General features: G+C 37.2%; 1 protein-coding gene across 8 annotated transcripts in view; it reads right to left on the bottom strand.

Annotated features, from left to right (window-relative positions):
• Positions 1 to 5,300: 5,300 nt before the first annotated feature.
• Positions 5,301 to 23,165, bottom strand: part of BIRC6 (baculoviral IAP repeat containing 6) — a 239,599-nt gene continuing 221,734 nt past the window's right edge. For all 8 annotated transcript variants that reach the window (XM_058551470.1, XM_058551474.1, XM_058551472.1 and 5 more), the window contains 5 exons: positions 22,468 to 22,629; positions 20,194 to 20,271; positions 13,397 to 13,585; positions 10,107 to 10,241; positions 5,301 to 6,169 (listed from right to left, as the gene is read on the bottom strand). In XM_058551470.1, coding sequence (XP_058407453.1) covers positions 5,990 to 6,169; positions 10,107 to 10,241; positions 13,397 to 13,585; positions 20,194 to 20,271; positions 22,468 to 22,629 — 744 coding nt within the window. In that variant the 3' untranslated portion in view covers positions 5,301 to 5,989. The remainder of the gene's footprint in view (positions 6,170 to 10,106; positions 10,242 to 13,396; positions 13,586 to 20,193; positions 20,272 to 22,467; positions 22,630 to 23,165) is intronic.

Below are 23,165 nucleotides of genomic sequence, written 5' to 3' on the forward strand. Positions count from 1 at the left end.
TCAAGTTAAAATAACTGCTTGTGCCAGAGGATGAAAAAAATAAAAAAGACAAATTTGAGGGTATAAAGTAAGTTGTAAAGAGCTTGAAGGAAAATGAACTTTACATTGGCTTAATAGAACAATTCAAGTAGTAAAAATCTCTAATAAGCTTATAACTATAACTGATACTTTGGGATCATTATTAGAACACTTCTTTATTCTATGGGACACAACACCTACAATTTAATTTTAGGTATTGCTTCCAGACGAAATATACTGTAGCTCCTATGCATGATCAGATGATAGATGATATAGACATTAGGTTACCTAGACTACATATAATTCAAGAAATCATAAAGTTAGTTATATCAGCGAATCTCTATAGGCAATTTAGGACAGCCATAGATCAGCTGGAGCAGAGCACATAAGGGTCCAGATTGATTATTCCTGAATTACTACAAATCTTTCTTTTCGTACAAACATGAAAAAGTTTGTGCTTTTGGACAATTATTTCAATAATATGGTACATATCAAAGAACCATTGTCTGATAAAGTCTATCCTTTAACTCAGTAGCCAATGTTTAGCCTCCCTGCATCAGAGCAATTAGAGGAGCCAACTAGTCAAAATGGCTACAGGGAAGATAACAAGGACAGCGGCTCTCAGAAAAGGGGCACAAACAGGCTAAAAGAACTCTAGCTGGTCCCTCTAAAGAAAATGGCTCCAGGAAGATGGGAGGTGCTATGCAGCTGCGTTTGCCAACTTTGCAGATAGCAAGGTACAAAGAGCAATGGATAAACCAAAGAACGAAACTTGTAAAGGCTAGAGAAAAAGGGATGGCAGGACACAAAAGTGGGAGAGGGGCAAAGATGAAGGAGATCCATGTCTACCCTTGTGACCTAGCCTTTGGAAAAGAGAAGGCCAGAGAGGTGGGGAAGTTGTCTCCTGGCAACCACAGTAGGCAGAGGTGCTTACCCTGAGGTTGTGTGCCTTCCAGTGGCCCAGGGCAGCCTGCAGCTGACATGGCTGGGTAGGCATTCCCTCCCTGGAGAAATGTAAAGTGAATAAAACTGAAAATATAATCCAAATGGTGGCCGGGTGCAACCTCTTCCTGCATAGGAAAACATAACTGGTGCAACCTGAGGAGGGACACATATGAAGGAAGCAAAGAAAACCAGTCTTTAGGTGGAGCCCACAGGATCACATCCAGGGGCTAAGGAAAGAACAGAGGATGCCTCTTCCATCCGGGAAATGGGTAGGTTCAGAGGGCTGAGGTCAGCTCCTTTAGCTTGAAGCATCAGGAGATTAGAAGCTGAAAAAAAGGACTGCTGGTATAAATTGGGCAGCTTTTGAAGAGAAAAAGAGGAAAGAGCTTCCTTTCAACTTGGCTTGCATCTTCCATCTTGAGCATATGGCCTCTGCATTCTCACCACCATGCTGGGTTCCAGCGGGCCAGGGGAATGGAGGGGATGAGAGGCAGAAAGTGGTTTAAGCTTGTTCCAATTCAGCTCCAGATAGGCTTACACCCACACCAAAATCAATCTCAGTTAGAAAATATATTTTTCTGTTTTTGTCTTTGCATAGCAAAGGTCTTTAAGATCAATAGATGACTTCATGATAATTTAAAACCTCTATAAGAAAAATGAAACAAAAATGAAAAGGTCACCTGGGAAAAATACATAACAGGTATGATGAAAATTAATATTCTGCTATATGAGTAGCTCATACATATTAGAACATCCTAAGACAATATACAAAAAATGGAAAAAGGCATAAAGTGATCACTGACAAAATAGAAATTCAAGTGACTAATAAACATAAATTGTTGAAGAAAAGCAGATTAAAGTATGTTTGATGATAGGTAAAAATGCCAGATTAAAAAATTATAATCCTCCCTGCTGACCAGGGCATGGCAACATTGGTACTGGAAGTGTGAATCAATACAACCTCTCTGGTGAGCAATTAGTCATTATATATCAAAACCTTTGACCTAGTAATTCTACTTCTAGGATTTACCATAAAGAAATAATCAAAGATATAGACCATGTTCATTAGAGCATTATTTATAATTAGGAAAAACAGAAACAATCTAAATGTCCAACAGTAAGGGATTGGTTAAGTACATCCATATTATGCAGCCATTAATTTTCATTTAATGATTTTAGAAAGTGCATAAGATATTGTTAAACAGTTGATAAAACTGTATATACAATATACCAATCATATAGAAAAGAAAAATATATAAAATAGAAGGAAAGATACCAGAAAATTGTGTTTAATTTCACATTTTGTATTCTTCAGTATTTTCCCAATTTTCCATAGTAAACTATACATTACAGTATAACTATCATAATTAAAAACACCCTCAGTATTACTGAAACCAAATGAAGCTGAGGCCCTGCCCTATTCTGACCATCCTGCCCAAGACTGAAGCGTCAGAGCAGTAGCTTGGGGCGGGCCCCTTGTTCCGGTCCTCTCCTATACTGGCTGCCTGCTCCAACTCTGAGTCTAGCTCAGAGTCTAGCTCCCCCACGGTCTGCAGGTGAGACATGTTCCCATGTCTAGGCTGACCCAGTCGGCATGTCTGTTTCCAGCTTAGAAGCTTTTGGTCTAACCAGTTTCATTATCTCCCAAGATCTCAAGCTTGTTTTCAGTAAATTGATACTATTCCAGCACCTATACAAGGACATACCAGAGTATTAACCTTTAATTGTGGAAAAGTATACCATGGTGAAAAAATGCAACTGTAGAAATTTCTCTATTAAATAGTCAGCTTTGGTTTAAGGAACAAATGGCCAGTCAGTAATGCCTGGCTGGGGACCAACCTCACTTAACAGAGTTGTTTAGCACAGTGCTGCTAAAGTTATGGTCCGTAGACTGCTACCAGCTGGCAATGGGCTAAGTACCGGAAGTGAGAGTAAGCAATGTGACAATGCTGCAATATTTTTATTGTACAAAGCATTGGTCTCTAATGTAAAGGAGGGGTAACAAAAAACCTTGGCTCTTCACTACAGTTTAAGACACACTAACTAGAATGTCTCACTCCACCCACCTTATCCTACATAAACCCACTTACAGGATATCAAAGAAAAAAAATGTTTACAGCACTTCCTATATTTGTCTGACTTTGGAGATACTAGTCTTAATGCTAGAATGGTATTTAAGCTGTTTATTTTTGTACTTTTCTTTAAGATAACAACTTCATAGTTAATAGTTTAATAAATAGACCAATTAGCTTTACTGGTTTCCCAATTTCTTCTTAGATTCTCTGCATGTGCTCTTGGATCTAGGCCATGCTGTCTGCTGGCCTTTGCTCCATCCTTCTCCAAGGCCTTCACACTCACCCTTCCGGCCCTGGCTCCTCAGCTTGTAAATAATGCTGAAGTTATTCTCATACCAAACAATATCTATTTCCCCAAGTCGTCAATTGTCTCTTCCTCTCCACCTCTTTGATTGTCCTCGTTTATGACCTACCACCTGGACTTTAGAATGAGCTCTTAACCAATCTCCCAACAAGTGGCAGAATGATCTTCCTGAAATGCAATCTGATTGGGTTGATCCCCTAATTAAAGCTACTTGAGAGCTCTCCATCACCTACAGGATGTCAAAGCTCCTTATCAGGGCAAATAAGGTCTTCCATGACCCAACCCCTCCTATCTTTCCAACACCACAGCCTACATCCCATGTGACTATTCCCACTTTGCCTCTTAAAATCCAATATCTAACATGGTGCCATTAACTCAAGCTCTCCTTTTGCTCTCGTGTCTCGAATAACTTTTTTCTGCCTGGCTAACTTCTTTATCCTCATCCTTCAAGACTCAGGATATCTTCTTTTAGAAGCCTTTCCTGACCATATCACCTCAGTACCCATTTTCCCTGAGATAAGTGTCCCTCCTCTGTGCTCCCAATAGTACCCTTTAATAACTCTATCAGAGAACTTACCATATTGCACTGACATGTTTTCATGTCTGTCATTCAACCCTCAAGTGCAGGAAACTGTACCTAGCACAAAGTGAGTGCTCAAATGTTTGCTGGCGTAAGTCTGGATCCCAGATGGAACTATTTTAATGTAACTGGTCTCAAATTTAGACTTTTAGGCCTTGGTTTCTTAAAAACACAAACTGGACCTCATAGTACTGGTATCATTACTTTCCTTTTATAAGGTTTTCTGAGGACTAATGGTGTGGAGTGGGGAAAATGACCCAACCTTATTTTAATGATTAAAAATAAAATCCAAAATTGGAAGTAAACAATATACTTGATAGGAGCTTTTAACATCCATCCCTGATGGGACCCTGATGGTCCAAGAAACAAACAAACAAAATGCCTATAGAATTAATGACTGTCTCTTTACTTACTGCTGATAACTTTTATACTTAGATTTTAGCTGGCATGTCTGTGGGTGACCTTTAGTCGACTCTTCTCATAAATTGACTATTCTGTCATTCTTGGCGTAGTAGCTCACCACCCAGCAGACCTAACACAATGTGTTTTATTTATTTTTTTAATTTTATTTATTTATTTTTCCCCCCAAAGCCCCAGCAGATAGTTGTGTGTCATAACTACACATCCTTCTAGTTGCTGTATGTGGGACGTGGCCTCAGCATGGCTGGAGAAGCGGTGCGTCAGTGCGCGCCCGGGATCCGAACCCTGGGCCACCAGCAGCGAAGCGCACGCACTTAACCGCTAAGCCACGGGGCCGGCCCCACAATGTATTTTAGAACCTTTGATTTCTGGGTCATATACTGTTTGTCCCTCCTTCATCCATGTTTAAGGAGCTTTGTACCTTGCAGTTCCCCTTTTTCTTAAGAGAGCAACTCTCTGTTCAGAACATAGCTTCTCCTTTGGGTCAGCTCCAGTTTCAGGGTTCCCACATGCCACCTTATTTTATGTAAATACTGTCAAGAATCACCTTAGCTTTTCCTTTGTGATAACTGGTCTTGGAAAAATATCCTTTTCTTTCCCATGCGTAGGTCTTGAAAGTGTCCAATTCTTTGTAGAAACAGCATTTCACAACATAGCAAACTGTTTTAGAAACAAGACACTAATACACCTAAGTCTTTATTTGGCTCTAGGAAGAATTTGCATGAAAATGAGCCTATATGGCAGGTACAGAATGTACTGTAACAGCACCAGAGAGGTACATCCTCTCTGCTCTACAGAGCCTCAATGTTTAATACATACATGTGACTTTAGTAATAAAACCAGACAGTCCAGGAAAAAAGGAGCCCTTTAGGAAAAAATCAGTTTGGAGGACTTTTCAAATTGACCATTCCTTTTCATATACTTAAATTCAAATAACAGATACATTCACAGGCCCAAATACTGGCATAGAATAAAATCATGTTCATTTATTTTTTCTGCATCTTAGAATTAGAAGGCATAAAATTAAATACGTTGAATGTAATAAATTCATCCATACAAGTGCAAGTCTCCAGCTATAATGCATTTTATGGCAGATTTATCATTTAAAAAATGTACCAGTAAATCAAAAAAGAGGGAGTATGTCCATTTAACTTTTATTGAAGTGTATGTAGGAGGTCTTCAGAAATCAAATATGAGCATTGAAGATATGGCCAAACATAAAATCTATCAAATTCAGTGAAAAGTTGCTGACTTTAAATAGTAGTTGTAAGAATGACCAATATATATTCTTTGTTAACAACCCCTCACTCTACAGTAAAAAAAAAAAATAAAATAAACATTCAGTAAACATTCTTTCCTAAGGTAGTTTCCCTTATATATCAGTGATTTATCCATTTCTTTGTATACACAAATTTGTTGAACATACCAATCAGTGGTTCTCACAATTCAAAAATAAAAGCACAAAAAAGTTTACACTCTTGTACAGGTAAATAAAAGATCACCTTGAATTAAACTGGATCTCCTTAAGGGCATAGTATAGTTTCAGTTTCATTACTTATTACATAATTAGTTTCTTACATACAAATATTGACATATTTGGCTTGTGCTTCAAAGCCTTTGTGTCTATGAAGTCCATGTCAACGCAGCTCATAATTTGAAGTCACTGGGGAGTTCTTTACTGCTGCTGGGTTTGACCTGATCGTGCATTAGAGTCTCCTCAGCACTTGCTGTGGCACTGCACATCTCCGAGGCATCTTCCGCGTCAGGGTCCAAGCCGTCAGGACAGGGAAGTTTTAGCAGCTCTTCCCGGAGCTGAGCAGTGTGACGCTACACAGGGTAAAATGAGTGATGTTAGAATTGTAAACCCCAGGATTCTAAAAACAACATCATTTGAGGGAGGAATTGAGTTTAAAACAAAACTCAAAGCATCAGGCCTACAAATATTTACTGAGCACCTTCCTTATGCCAGCTACTGTAACAGGCAGTGAACAAAACTGGCAAAAATCTCTAACCTCAAAATAACTGATGCTGCTGAAAAGCCCTGAGTAGCATGCCCACAGACCCTCCCTATGCCCCCAACTCCTGTGGCAGAAACAGCAGTACTGACGACTGATAGGACACCAGTCATTTGCTACATACTTACTCTTTTGAATTAAAGAGAGTGACCTCTGGACTTGTAACATATGCTGCCTCTGGCTACATATTTTTGAAAGAAAGACAAGTCCATATATTCAAATATACCCACTGCTACTTTAGTGAATGAAAACAAGTATTTATCAGGTACTAGGTCCATGCAGAATGTTTGCAAAATGTTTCACAAAAATTGTCTCACTTAATATCCAGAACGAATCTCAGAAATAATTTTATCATCAGGATTTTTTTAAATTTAAGCAAACGAAAAAGAAGATCTAGAGAGATTTCATAATTTTGTATTGTCCCATACTGCCATTTAGGGAAGGATGTAGAGATGTTAACAGAGAGTTGTTGGTTGTCTACAAACATTGAGTTTTGGTGTATAATTTCCTAGTGGGAGAGAAATGATCTCAAATATCTCACCAAGGGCTTTGAAAATTAGTTGTGTCAATAGCTGACTCTGAAAATTAACTAACCATTTATAGAACAATTTTTGTGTATGAGGCACAGTATTCAACACTGACAATGTAAAAGCAATGAGTAGTATAAGCAAGATACAATCTCTGCCCTTATAGAGCCTAATTTTGGTTGGAGGTATAAGACATAAAAATAAGATAAAACAACTACACACTTGCAGCCATTTGTAAGGTTTAAAGGATGTTTATACGCTGGTAACTCAAAATTCTTTTAGCCCCAATTTCCCTTCCACTGTGGACTACAGGAGAAAACACTAAGTAGGGAGGGAGAAAGAAAGATTTGATGATTATAAGGGCCTAGTTGAGGTGGGAATACGATGCCTTTACCGTGGAATTAAGCTGAACAGCTACATACTTTTCTCAAAAAGCACTCAGCAGCAAAGGTATAGTTAAAATGATATAAATTTGGGGGCCAGACCAGTGGCGTAGTGGTTAAGTTCGCAGGCTCCGCCTTGGTGGCCTGGAGTTCGCGAGTTCAGATCTCGGGCATGGACCTACACGCCGCTCATCAAGCCATGCTGTGGTAGTGTCCCACATACAAAGTAGAGGAAGACCAGCACAGATGTTAGCTCAAGGACCATCTTCCTCAAGCAAAAAGAAGCCAATCTTCCTCACCAAGAATAAATAAGTAAAAATAAATAAATAAATAATAAATCACATAAATTTGGACTGATTCAGAGAGAGAGATTTCCAGGTAAGGGTGACAAAGAAACAACAGAGTAAAAGAATTTGAGATACAAGCAAGACACTGACCGAAATAACAAAGCCCAAGAAGCTGGACTTTAGCCCCTGAAGTTTTATGTAAGGAAAAAACAAATCTAAACACACGATTAGGGAGAATCAATCTGGTTATGCACTGTAGAAAGAACCAGAAGGGAGAGAACCAGGTGCAAGGAAGCTGGTCAAGACTAAGCTGTTGGAACTGAATAGAATTAATGTGGGGGGTGGGGGGGTGGATGGTGGTGCAATCCCCCTGTGAAGCCAGCACTGATGCACTGATCAGGTATACCAGATGAAAGAGGAGTTAAGTACTATCTGAAGATTTTAAGACAACGAAAAATAGTTTAAAGTTAAGTAAATATAGAAAGTTAGAAAACCTGACTGGAGGGAAGATAAGTTCTAATTTTAGATCTTTAATGAAGTGATGACAGGGCATCCAAGTAAAAATGCCAGTAATATAAGTTTGAGAAAGCAAAGAGCAGACAATAGTTTGAAAAGTCACTTTTAGAGTAAATGGCCCAAGTCAGGGGTAGAGATACAACGAGAAAGAAAGAGAAACAGAATAAAATAGCCCTGACGGACAAAATGTAAGCCTTCAGATATACAATCATTCAGGAGAAGGTGAAAGAAAAAACATACTGAAAGAACTGGTGTGAGAACAGGAGGAGCCAGGACAGTCTACAGATGACAAGTATATTGGAAAAGACAAACATTAGACCACTGTTATGAGTGCTTTCACAGGGAGGCATAGGGAGTTATAAAAGCTTATAGCAAAATCATCTAATTTAAAAGTCAAGCAGGCTTCCATGCAGTGAAATTTAAGCCAAAAATTGCATAAAAGTGAGCTAGTAGAGCAGGTGAAAAGTAAGCATTTGGAAAGGCCTGGAGGGGAGACAGCTGAGTGAATAGAGAGGTGAGCCAGGGTCACTGGCTTTGAGAACTGGAGAGTGGGTAACTTCGGTAGAATGGAGGTTAAACTGCAAACGGTTAATTAGTGAGAGGATGGTTTAAAAATGGAGGCAGAGGTGTTAATTGCTCTAGTTTGATAGTAAAAGAAAAGAAACAGTTTTGTAATAAGAGGGGCAAAATAAAACTAGCTTGGGGGGCCCAGTCCCGTGGCTTAGTGGTTAAGTGCGCGCACTCCGCTACTGGCAGCCTGGGTTTCGAATCCCAGGCATGCACCGACGCACCGCTTGTCGGGCCATGCTGAGGCGGCATCCCACATACAGCAACTAGAAGGATGTGCAACTATAACATACAACTATCTACTGGGGCTTTGGGGAGAAAAAGGGGGGAAAAAAAAAAAAGGAGGAGGATTGGCCATAGATGTTAGCTCAGGGCCAGTCTTCCTCAGCCAAAAAAAAAAGAGGAGGATTTGCATGGATGTTAGGTCAGGGCTGATCTTCCTCACAAAAAAAAAAAAAAAAGGTTAGGGGGATGCAAATATTAAAGAGAAAGATAACTTTCTTTTCATAAGTTTTTAAAATGGAAAATTTCAAACATATACAAAAGTGGGCAGAAATAAAATAAACTCTCATGTATATCCATCACCAAGCTTCAACAACTATCAACTCACAGCCAGTCTTGTTTCATCTATATCTCTACCACCTGCCCCTTCTCATTTTATTTTGAAGCAAACCCTAGACATCATATGGTTTTTCATTCACAAGTATTTCTATATGTAACCTGAAAAGAGGGATATTTTAAAAAATCACACCTAAAAAAACTAATAAATCCTTATCATCATCTAATCATTTTAAGTGAAGATAGTTTTAAGGTTAGAAGGAAAGGAGCCAGTAGAGATGGGAAAAATTGAAGACAAGAAGAGAAGAGATACCTGGTGGAGGACAAAAGGAACAGAGGTGAGTAACGACAATTAGGCAGGAGCAAAAAGGGTGGCTACTGAAGGAATCATTCCCATATGGGGGAAAAAATCTCCAAAAACATCTCGTTCTACATTTCCATCTTATGAATGTCCAAGTTGAAAACAATTGCTCGTCTCCCCCAAAATAAGTCTGTATCACAGACGCTTCCACCAATCAGCTGTTGGAGGCTCTACAACAACCATCTCCCTCATTACTCCAAGTAATAAAATTCTGGACCGTAAGAGGCCTAGGGAAAAGCTAAAGGAATGAAAAAAAAGTCACTCATGGAGCACACTTTGTCATCATCATCTTCAAATAACTATAAAAAACTCTTGGCTTGGTCTCTGTACCCATTTTTAAATTTAGGAACTGTCAATTCATTGTCAAAAATGAATGTATCTTTTCTACAGACTTTTGGGTAGCAATTTAGGCCTCTGAACTTAAAATAAATTTTATGTTTCTTTGATTCCCTCCCATCCTTTACCATCTAGTGGCCAGGGTTCTGTTAATGAATATACAGTCCTTCTTTTAAAGCCACCAACAAGGCTCACGTTAGGAAGGCTTACTCACCTTGAGGGCTGCTGCATGGTGAGACATAGTTCTGCCCACTCGCTTATCACTGCTGTACTGCTGGATGTCTGCAATCCACTCCTCACACTGGGCCATGATCTCAACTCTTTTCAAGTAAAAATGTTTGTGTATAACCTTGAGAATAAAACAAGCAAGGGAACAAAATGTGTTCAGGTCAGAATTTAAAAGATGAAGTATGTGGCATTACAAGGAAATGAGATTTAAAAAAGACACTGCAATGTTTTTCTCTTGATAAAATTCAATTGAGTGAACTCCACATTATTAACAAGGAAGAATCAGGCTTATGACGTGTTGAAATGCCCACTTCTATAGCAGAAAATAATGCCCAATCCCAATCAGATATCCTATTCAGAGAGAAGACATATATAATGCAATATATACAGAAGATGAATATAAATAAAAATAACCAGGAGAAAAGAGTTAGAAAAGTATTGACAATAGAAATCTTGTCAAAATTTCTATCTTTAAAGGAGAACTCAAAGAACACCTAGATAAGTAAAGATATTCCAAATGTCAAAGACATTTGCACAGAAATCAGAATGGAGCCCTAAAAAAGGCACTATTTTACTTTCCTAATTTTATCTCTGGTTAATTTATGGATAGGATTTTACTTTATGAAGTTAAATTTCTTTATAACAACTGTGATTTACATTTGGGATTAAAAAAATTCTCTCAAAGAAAAACTGAGTAAAATTTCTTCCTGTGTAAGCAGTAGAAGTCTATTTCTGACAAATTTAAATTAGAAAATAGATCAATTTGGAAATATTATTAAATCAATTTGGAAATACTATTCTGTATTTTGGGTGAGCTACTATATTGTCGAATGAGCTTATCAACCCTAAAGAAAAGGCAATAATACCTACGAGGGAAAAATCATTAGGAAAACCTGGGCATGGATGTAAAACACCAATAAGACCCTATTACATTTAATAGTTAGTGCGTTTGAAGCCTATAGGGATAGAAAAGTGAAAGACACAGCCTGACATGAAGATCCATGATAAGCAAAGAACCAGATAGGAGGTGAGCGCACCAGAAATAGATACTTAAAAAACAAAAACAAAAACAAAAACATCCCAGGGAATTCAGAGAGGAGTGAATCACATCTGATTGGGAAAATGAGGAAAGCATTCACAAACAAGGGGTGCCTCCTTTAATGTGAGCTAGGTTCTAAAGGATGAGAAGGTTTATTGTTTCAAATGATACTTATTTGCTTTTTGTAAAAGTCATCCCCCCACCTCTGAGTTCCTTGTGCTAACAGTTTATTCTTCCAGAAAAAAATGTTATGCATGAACCAACAAAATATACGTAAACTGAGTATATATACTTATAAAGTTTTTTCAATACATTTTAAAATTGAAGTTTAACATATACAGAAAAGTGCACAAATCACATGTGTACAGTTGAACGCATTTTCCCACAGTGAACAAACCAATGTAATCTCTACTCAGGTAAGAAACAGAACACTACACCAAGCATGCCGGAAGCCCCCATTGTGCAACCTCTCACCATTAATCCTTGTCCAAAGGTATACACTATCCTGACTTCCTTAAGCATAACTTAATTTTACTCATTTTTGAACTTTTCATAAATGGAATCATATGGAATGTACTTTTTTTATGGCTGGCTTCCTATGCTCTATATTGTATTGATATTTGTCCATGTTAATGTGTACAGCAGTTCATTCATTTACATTGCTGTATTCCATTTTATGAATATTCTACAATTTGTCCATTCATTCTATTGATGGACAATTGGACTGTTTCCATTTATGGCAATTATGAATACTGCTATGAACATTCTCTATACCCAATATGTACACAATTTCTATTGAGCATATACTAAGGAGTGGCATTGCTAGTCACAGCTTATTAGATCCTGCCAAACAGTTTTCCAAAGAGGCTATACTATTTATATTCCCATCAGACGTGTATCTGAGTTCCAATTGCTCCACATTCTGACATTTGGTATCAAAAGCCTTTAAACTCTTAGAGATGCTGAAGGATGGGTAGAGAGGGGCCAGACAATGTAGGGTTTTGTAGGTCATGGTAGGGACTTTGGGTTTTCTTCTTCATATAATGGGAAGTCATTGGAGTAAGATAATCTGATTATGTGTGGAGAATCATTGTAGAAGGACAAAAGTGGAAGCAGGGAAACCAGTAAGGAAACTACATCAACAGTTCAAGCCAGAGGTAATGGTGGCTTGAAACAAGCTGGACATGGTGAAGCTGATTTTTACCACCAAATTTTGATTATGTTTTAAAGGGTGAAGCCAATAGGATTTGTGCATAGACTGAATGTCGCATGTGAGAAAAAAATTAAAGTCACAGGTGGTTAAAGTTTTGGGCTTAGATGATAGTGCTTTTACTGAGAGAGGGAAGGAAAGAAGAATCAAGAGTGCAGTTTTACACAGTGTTAAGTTGGAAATGACTATTATACATTCTTGGGGACTTGTTAAGTAGTCCATATATCTGGCTTCATTATTTGAGTCTTAAGGGCACTGAAAAAATTAATTTATGATATATACAGAAGGAATATAAGTTTTTCAATGGCAGGAACTGAGTTTCATTTATCCTTGAGTTCTGAGTACCTTGGTGCAGTGCCTAATAACAGCTGACATTCGATATGGTTGCAAAACGAATTACATAATATAAGTAGCTCAAGCTTGAAAAGGGATAGAATATTAAAGATCAATTTCTGTTAGGTAAATATGCCAATTTCTCCTCTAAAATGTTGAGTTTCTAGCACAATTTAAGAAACTGATGATCAATCACAGGCAAAGAGCCACACCTCTTTTGTGGCTGTGGCGAAATAAAAGCACTTGAGAATATCAAGACAGGTTTCAGAAACTCACTAAGTGCAACTTTTTCCTAAAGAAAAGAAAATGTCTTTTCTTCAACATTCAGACACAGATATTAGTATAAGGCAAAGTTTCTATTTGTAAGACAAGTTTAGAAAGTATCTTGACCTCGAATAAAAAAGAATATTTTTATGAGGAATATTTGAGTAACGTATTTACACAGTTTGCTAGAACAGTAAAATTAAAAATAAGGAATTAATAACACTGTCCCAAAATATAGTCAGACGCCTTTTAGGAAGTATGTGGTTTCAACATTCATCTGTACTATATTATTACTGATTTTTTGTAACTGAAAACTATAATAAAGTTTAGCATATCACAGATACTCTAAATATAAAGGCAAGCACAATACTAATAAACTATATTCTATGATGCCTTTAATAAAGTATTTCATTAATTTTATTGAACATACCTCTTTAAAGCACGGTGAAGGGTTTCTAATTTGTTCTAGCATTGCCCACTTAACCGTTGCTTGGCGAATGTTGCCATCATATTCTCGAGAACTCTGTGTGCCACTGGGCGTGCCTCTAGACCGTTCATATCCTGGTTCATTAAAATAAGGCTCAGCTACTAATATAAGGGACTGAACAGACACCAACACCTGAAGAACAAAGAAATAAAGAATACTTATAATGGGATTTTTACTACCAGTAAATTGATATGTTGCTTTATCAACCAGGAGTCCCTTTTAATATGTGCTTCCACATATTTTTATCACCATAAAATAGATAATTATGAAATAATTACTAATTATGATATTGAAATACTTTATAAAAGCAAAATTAAAATAGGTACAGTAGAGGCATATAATATTTATATTACCTTATGTTTTATATTCTTGAATCCTTGAAAAATAAAAATAGACATGAAGATCCTATTTCCTGAAACTGCTAAAAAACATTTGTTTATAAACATCCCACACCAATTTAAACATTATTCTGCTCACACTGTCCTTACTCTTAAAGAGCATAAAGCTAACCATGCACTTTTTTTTTTTTTTTTCCCGAGGAAGATCAGCCCTGAGCTAACATCCATGCCAATCCTCCTCTTTTTGCTGAGGAAGACCGGCTCTGAGCTAACATTTATTGCCAATCCTCCTCCTTTTTTTCCCCCAAAGCCCCAGCAGATAGTTGTATGTCATAGTTGCACATCCTTCTAGTTGCTGTATGTGGGACTCGGCCTCAGCATGGCCGGCAAAGCGGTGTGTCGGTGCGCACCGGGGATTTGAACCCAGGCCGCCAGTAGTGGAGCGCGAGCACTTAACTGCTAAGCCACGGGGCCGGCCCCAAACCACGCACACTTAACAATACTCCCTTGTAAGGAAAACTGTGCATGAGGAAATGTTTATTTTTGTTCCAAAGAAAATGAACTTCCACAGTATCACAAAAATCTTATTATTAGAAGCTCTCATTGGCAAGATGACACAGCTCTAAGACTACCTCAACACCCCCACTTATATACCAGAAGGCTTGTTTTTCCAGATGTAACAAATATTGAGCGAGCCCATTCTTAGCTGATATAATATTGCTAGCTAATATACCTATATAACTAGCTAATATAACATCTTTGGAGGCAGGAAAACATTAGATACCATCTGCTCACTTCATAAATGAAAACCGATTAACAGGAATTGGATTTTCATTAGGAAAGATGATTAAACAATGTCAAGGACATGCATCTTAGAAGTGAAGGGATATATTTTCTTAGAAAATTTTAAAAATGGGAACCTTAGGCCGGCCCTGTGGCTTGGTGGTTAAGTGCGCGCGCTGCGATGCTGGTGGCCCGGGTTCGGATCCCGGGTGCGCATCGAGGCACCACTTCTCCGTTCATCCTGGGGCCGAGTCCCACATACGGCAACTGGAAGGATGTGCAGCTGCGACTCGCAGCTATCCACTGGGGCTTTGGGGGGAAAAAATTAAATAAATAAAATCTTTAAAAAAAAAAAAAAAAAAATGGGAACCTTAAAGTGAAATACACGACCTAAGAACAGATAAAGTTAAACATGACCTGGAGTCACTACACACCATAGTGTATTATATACATATAGTCACAATATTTAAGTTAACTTAATAATAAACAAAATATATTTTCTTTTTTTTTTTTTTTAAAGATTTTATTTATTCATTTTTTTCCCCCCAAAGCCCCAGGAGATAGTTGTATGTCATAGGTTCACATCCTTCTAGTTGCTGTACGTGGGACTCGGCCTCGGGTTGGACGGAGAAGTGGTGCCTTGGGGCGCGCCCGGGATCCGAACCCGTGCCGCCAGCATCAGAGCGCGCGCACTTAACCGCTAAGCCACGGAGCCGGCCCACAAAATATATTTTCATTCCATAATGTAGGTTCATTGATTCTTAGTCAATTCTTTGATATTTTCACAAAATCAAGAGTTAAAGACTTATTCAGAGGCTGAATTTATTGTCCTTCTCCTTCCTTGTTAGCTTCATATTAGTATCCACGAAACTGCAAGACGTTCTCATCGTAATTTGTTCAGGGACTGAATAAATCAAGAACCAGATAACAGCCTCCTTTTACTACGTGTCCAAACAAAAATTTTAACCCTCCGGCCCCGTGGCTTAGCCATTAAGTGCGCGGGCTCCGCTACTGGCGGCCCAGGTTTGGATCCCAGGCGTGCACTGACGCACCGCTTCTCTGGCCATGCTGAGGCCGCGTCCCGCATGCAGCAACTAGAAGGATGTGCAACTATGACATACAACTATCCACTGGGGCTTTGGGGGAAAAAAAGGAGGAGGATTGGCAATAGATGTTAGCTCAGAGCCGGCATTCCTCAGCAAAAAGAGAAGGATTAGCATGGATGTTAGCTCAGGGCTGATCTTCCTCACAAAAAAAAAAAAAAAAAAAATTTTTAACCCTGCTCTATGGTCTCTACCAGGCCACTCAACTAGTCAACAATCTTGTCTTCTATCATTTTATATATTCACTTGGTCACTATATTCCTACCACTATCCATTCTTACAACTTATCTTTAGACTATCCACCAATTGCCATATTCCTCCCCCTACTCCACTCCCATTAGGAATTATTAATTTCTGATTTCCTTTCTTTTCTTTTTTTTTTAATTATTTATTTATTTATTTATTTTTCCCCTAAAGCCCCAGGCGATAGTTGTATGTCACAGTTGCACATTCTTCTAGTTGCTGTATGTGGGACACGGCCTCAGCATGGCCGGAGAAGCAGTGCGTCTGTACGCGCCCGGGATTCGAACCCGGGCCGCCTGCATCAGAGCGCACGCACTTAACCGCTAAGCCACGGGGCCGGCCCTGATTTCCTTTATTTTCATGTTATATTTTGTCAGAAGATTTAATTCTTTGACTTGGTCAGGTACATTAAAAAATTTTATTAAAGATATTTAAAACATAGGAAAGTACAGAGTATACAATCCAAAATATTAATTTGCAATAAGAAACTATATATGAAATAACATTTTTGGGGTGAGGGAAAGAAACACTCTTAATTAGTAAAATGCTTTTGGCCTTTCAAAAAAGTAAGTATCTGCCTCTATGGAAAATTATGCTGCTATTGACTAGGACTGTAATCAGTGGCTGATTTGCAGAACTTTCTATTTTAAGAAAAATGGTAGTATATATTTGTTAACATTTATGACCATTTATAAGTGGTTGATTACGTGAACCATTAAATATGCTGAACTCTTCTTGCACATGACATCTTTATTAACACACCCAATTAGAACTATCTATAAGGCATTAATAGGTATTTCAGGCACACAGCAACATTAAAAACCAGTTACATACACAATGTTAAAATTTGGTGCTACAGATAAAATGTAATCATTCTTGATGACAGTTCTAATGAACAATAAAACTTCTGATCTTAAATTATTCAAATAGTCAAAACTATTACTAGGTTATTGCTGGATATGAGACCTGCAGCATAAGACTAAAAAATGTGATATTTTTATACAAACAAATATTATTCTTTTAAGAATCTCACTACAAAGAGGTTCAAAATATTTCTGAAACCTTTTTAATTGTATATAACCTTCAAAAATTTTTGTGGAAGATTTTCAATCTGACAAAAGTACTTTTCTCCTTTGTGCACACATGATAAATAAAAGTGTAAAACAACTTTGGGTCCCCAAATCCAACTAAAATTTTCTAGGCTCTGTAGTCTGCTTCTGAAGAAAGTTTCTAATAGACAACAAAGAGCAATCAATGCATTCCTGCCTAGATGCATTTATTTATGGTATAATGCCAATAAAACAAGATCACAAGAATACTACAAACCAATATTTCTTAGGAATATGGATGCAAAAATCCTCAAAATATTAGTAAACTGAATCCAGTAACATATAAAAAGAATTATATGAGGTTTATCCCAGAAAAGCAAGGTTGGTTTAACACCCAAAAATTAATACATCAGGTTAATGAATAAAAAACAAAAATAACACGATCAGGGGCTGGCCCGGTGGTGTAGCAGTTAAGTTTGCACATTCCGCTTCAGTGGCCCAGGGTTCGTCGGTTCGGATCCTGGGCGCGGACCCGCTCACTGCTCATCGGGCCATGCTGGGGTGGTGTCCCACATGGAGGAGCTACAACTCTACAACTATGACACACAATTATGTACTGGGGCTTTGGGGAGAAAAAGAAAAAAAAGAGGAAGATTGGCAATAGATGTTAGCACAGGGCCAATCTTCCTCAAATAAATAAATAAATAACATGATCATTTCAACAGACACAGACAAAGCATTGACAAAATACTCAACCAACTAGGAGTAGAGGGGAAGGTCCTTAACACGATGAAGGGAATTTATGAAACACCCACAGCTAACATCATACTCAATAGCGAAAGACTGAAAGTTTTTCCCCTAAGATCTGGAAGAAGACAAGGCTATTCGCTCTTTTTTTCTTTTTGTGAGGAAGAGCAGCCCTGAGCTAACATCCATGCTAATCCTCCTCTTTTTTTTTGCTGAGGAAGACCCGCTCTGAGCTAACACCTATTGCCAATCCTCTTCCCTTTCCGCCCCGCCCCCCAAAGCCCCAGTAGATAGTTGCATGTCATAGTTGCACAGCCTTCTAGTTGCTGTATATGGGACGCGGCCTCAGCATGGCCAGAGAAGCGGTGCGTCGGTGCGCGCCCGGGATCCGAACCCGGGCCGCCAGTAGCGGAGCGAGCGGACTTAACCGCTAAGCCACGGGGCCGGCCCTAGGCTATTCGCTCTTGCCACAGAAAAGATACAGCCTCCTCATGCTCCTGCCCAAGTCAATTTCATCACAGATCTGGAAATCTAGATTCAGGAAACTATCTAAAACATAGAGAAAGTCATATAATAACAGTATTATTTATAAGACTAAAAAAAAATAGAAGTGAAATATTTAGTCAATAATGGAGAAATAGTTCAATTACAGTATATGAACTCAAAAGATATATTACATAGCAATTAGAAATTATAAAAATGTAATTTGGAAAAATGGATATGCTCTAACGTTAAGTGACCAGAGCAGCATACAAATAATTTTTCTGCTACGTTAATTATAACTACGTGAACTACGTATATGACAAAAAACCCTAAAGGGAATACAGTCATGCGTTGCTTAACAACAAAAATATGTTCTGAGAAATGCGTCATTAGGCAATTTTGTCATTGTGTGAACATCACAGAGTGTACTTACACAAACCTGGATGGTATAGCCTACTATACACCTTGGCCATATGGTGCTAATCTTATGGGACCACTGTCATATATGTGGTCTGTTGTTGACAGAAACGTTGTTATGCCGTCCATGACTACATATAGAAAAGATCACTTTTATATATGGGTAAAGTTCCTGAACTTGTAAAATTTAAACCCTTAAGTATAAGTTTCTTTATTTCACAGGATTTTTGGTATATATTAGATATACAGGCAATATAAAGGTTAAAAGAAAATCAAATTTTAAAGTAAAAAACTTTGAAAATTAATTGTAAATTTATTTTTAAAACTATATAAATTCAACAAAAATTCAAAAATTGATTCAAATTCTTAGGTAAGTCTAACTTACTTCATGAAAAATAAGACATCTCTGAGTTTCCTTTCATAGTAAAACTCATCATAAGCTTAATTTATGTTGACAAGAGTAACATACACATAGAAAAAATATTTTAAGGTTTTTGGACTATAATTGACAAAATCATTTCTAAAATGAAGTAGTTGTTACATGGAGGAATATTCTAGTAACTTCCTTAGCTACTCTGCATGAATCATGTAACCTCTTTTTTTCTTGGTCTCCAGATTAGCAAAAAGGAAAAACAATTTATTATAGTACTATCTCTTTAATTCTTGAGGCTGCTACAAGGTCTTTTCAGAGAATGAAAAAAGTGACATCCTAAATCTATTCAAAATAAGAATGTATAAAAAAGTCCTTTGAGGGTAGGGCAACTTTAATAGGCTTACTTGGGCATAATTTATAGTAGTGTTTCTTAAAATAAACATTAAACTGTAAATGTGAGTTTAAACTATTCTGTAGCAAAAATGATTTGTTTCTGCTTCCTCGATGAACAAGCAACAAAGTTAATTCATGTTATTAATATGCTTACTTGTCCATCTCTTTGCTGAAATTCTGAACTATTAAGATAAAGCACTGGTGAAAAACATTGATGGGATATTATATAACATTTTATTTTATGTGCTCAAGTGGTTTGTGGAAATTTATTTACAAAATTCAAGACTATGAAATGTGTGTGTCAAATGCTCTGTAAAATAAGAAATAAAAATGCCAAGTTTTATAAGTTTTATGAATTCCAGGACAGTACTTCTGAGCCTCAGATGAGTCCCATTATTACTAGATTATAGAAGAACCATATCATATGTGGACAGATATGTAATATAGATGTAGTCTATTATATTCTACTCACATGAATTTAAGCCTTACAGTGACTCAGAGATGGGAGAGACTGATCTATCTCGTTTTATCTTGTTGCACCATAGTGTACTTTAAGGGCAACTTAGGGAATTTTTAAAATGCAATTCTGACAAAATGCAATTTTTGTCTTATGCCTTAACTTAAGATTCTAAACTCCAGATAAGATAAGACTCCATTGTACTAACTACTCATCTATAAGCTATTTAATATGTATTCCGTACCGATCTATTTTTTTTTGGTACTATGTTTATTTTTGGTCACTAAAAAAAACTTTTTTAAACATACATAGTTCTTTATTTTCTAAGTGAAACTGTCAGAGAAATTTGTTTACTTGCAAAAAGCTTGAGGTCTGAGGATTCCACTTCTCTTCTGGTCTTCCATGCCATGTATTTAAGATGCTTAAACAAACCTGAGGAAGAAAGGAAAAAGCATAAATAGAATCGAAAGGAGTACTTTTTAAAAGCAAACTGTCACAACTAGAAATAAAAATGAAATGCTAACATATCAAAGTATCTCAGTTTTCTGAGCCCAAACAAAACCCTAAGGGTTGGTCTGTTAAAAGAAACTGGCATCTCCAGACGTGATCCAAATCTGTGTGGCATTACAATTTATTTGGAATGAAAAATGAATCAGCACCTATGACATGTTAATAGAGATAACATTATTTAATGAAAAATAACTCTTCCAAACAACAAAAAATTTTCAGTGAGGAAAAATGGTACTACTTCACATTTTAAAAAATCTCTTTCAAAATTTCAAAAATGGGATATAGCTTCATAGAAGAGATCTTGATTTCATTATCTGCCTCTACATTCAATTGGTTGCAAAACATTGTTTTGGTTGAGGTATATGGATAACATCTGGCCTCAAACAAACATGAAGTTGGAAAGAGGAGGACCTCACAGACCCCCTGAAAGGGTCTTAAGGATCTCCAGGGTTCCTCTGAACAAACGTTAAGACACATTAGATACTTATTCACTCAGACAGCAAGAATGAACTCCAACCATCTACCAAATACAGGTCAAAAAGTCACTCTGGGAAAAAGAGAAGTGGGGACATTTTATCTGTATTGGTAAACTAGAAATTTCATATAATGGGTAACAGACTTGAAAATAAGCAGTCCTTAAAAAAGCAGAGAAGTCTATCTCCTTGTTATTCTTTCAAAGCTCTGTGAAAGCAATAATGCAAAATACATTAATTCATTCAGCAAGTAATTTCATTAATAATTTTAAAAGACTTGTATCTTTGTGTATTATTATTAAAAGTACTGTGAGGTGTACCATCCCCTTAGATTTTTAGAGCATCCCCATGACTCCCAATGGCAAGTATTCTTAGCCCTATCTATAGATCTGGAACCAAAGGTTAAATGTTGTTACCACTGTGTAATAGAACAAAGACTATATAATTCAGGATACTGGACTTCCAAGCCCTTACCCTCTTCCCTATACCACTAGGTCTTAAGGAAGTAATTTCTTAAATAAATTTTAACATTTTACACTTTAACTCTATTCAGGTTCTAGTCTCTCTCTTGAGTAAAGTCAACATTACTATTTCCTCTTCTCTGCTCAGTTATAAAAGATCTATTTTTTGCTCTCCCAAGGAAAGTAAGATCTACCTCTGGTTAAATCTCCTGCAATAAACCCAGAAAACGAATTCCAGTTTTATGATTTGAGCTTATGATGAAGACAAAATGATAAACTGCAAGCACAGATTTGAGGCAGGCTCCTAGTTTCTGCACCTTTTGAAACTAGGAAGGCAAAACCAGGAGAAAACTTTGGTCATCTTTAATAAACCATATCAACTACAAGCAATTGCTATTCTCACATCATCAAAGAAGTGTCTGTGAAGTCTATAAATTTCTTCTAACCTCCCAGTGATTTTTAAACATTAAATACTCTCAGCATGGAATTTACTGTTGAAATTCCATCAAACTGTCCAAAGTACTTTAAAAAGTGATGACTGCTCTTTTAAATCTAATTTTTAAAAGTTTATTGCCATATGAAATGATTTTTATTATACCTCTTTGTCAACTTCTTTTTGGATAGGAATGCACCTTTCTATTTACAATACAAGAAAATATAAAACATTCTAACATAAATTTAACTCTAAAAATAAGTTCAGAATTATATGTATCATGGACAACATGGATAGTTATGATAGCATAGAAAAGTTGTGATATGCAAAAAAGGAACACGGAATTGACAGTATCATTCTTTTGCCATTCATCTATCTTCAGGCACTTGTAAAAAGATAACTGGAATTGGAGATATGGAAAGTAAAGAAAGGTGAGAGGCAAAGACTGACACCTGGCTCTACTGTATTCTGAGTGGAGAAAGCTCTTAATTGGTCCAAGAATGTGATGAATAAGCTAGTCCCTCAGTAACTTCTTAAGATGGTAAGTGCTTCTTAACACTGTGGTGTTTCTGCCCTTTTCGGTTCCTTCTCTCTCATTCCTCAGGCTCATCTTTGCATATAGGGTGGAGAAGCATGAGAAAGCTATACACTCTTGGAAAGAAGATAATTAAAACAAAATTTTTGTTCAAATTACAAAGAACCTTTGATTACAGTACTTTAGCATTAGAAACAAAAGACTGCATTACATTACCTTGCCATCATTATAAAGGTTTGGATTGAATCGCACGCTATGACCACCAGTTGTCTCTAGATTCACAAGAGGGGGTGAACTGGGATAATCTTGAGGAAAATATACATCAAACTCAAAGCAGCCATTTGCATAAGGGGTGTCCGCTGGACCAGTTATCAGAACCTAGTACACATATACAAACACACAAAAGCCTATGTTACTATTCTTTTTTTTTTTTTTAATTTTACTTATTTATTTTTTTCCCCAAAGCCCCAGTAGATAGTTGTATGCCATAGCTGCACATCCTTCTAGTTGCTGTACATGGGACGCGGCCTCAGCATGGCCGGAGAAGCGGGGCATCGGTGCGCGCCAGGATCCGAACCTGGGCCGCCAGCAGCGAAGCACATGCACTTAACCGCTAAGCCACGGGCCGGCCCCTATGTTATTATTCTTAAACACTGCTATTTAGAAAAACACAATCCAACAAGAAATAAGAACAACCTTCTTATATCCTACGTATATCTCGACCAGGATGTGTTAAAAATGAAGCTAAAAGTTAAAAATAAATACAGGACTAGGAAATGGTTTTATGTTAGGATTAAAGTCATTTGGTTTTGGTGAAAATGGGCTATTAAAAGAGAGATGCCTTTTTGGGAGCAGGAAAGCTTACATCAAAAACCTTTTAAAATATTTATTATTTTTTTAAAATATTTATTTAT

Source organism: Diceros bicornis, chromosome 12 (assembly GCF_020826845.1).
Source record: "Diceros bicornis minor isolate mBicDic1 chromosome 12, mDicBic1.mat.cur, whole genome shotgun sequence".
NCBI lineage: Eukaryota > Metazoa > Chordata > Mammalia > Perissodactyla > Rhinocerotidae > Diceros > Diceros bicornis.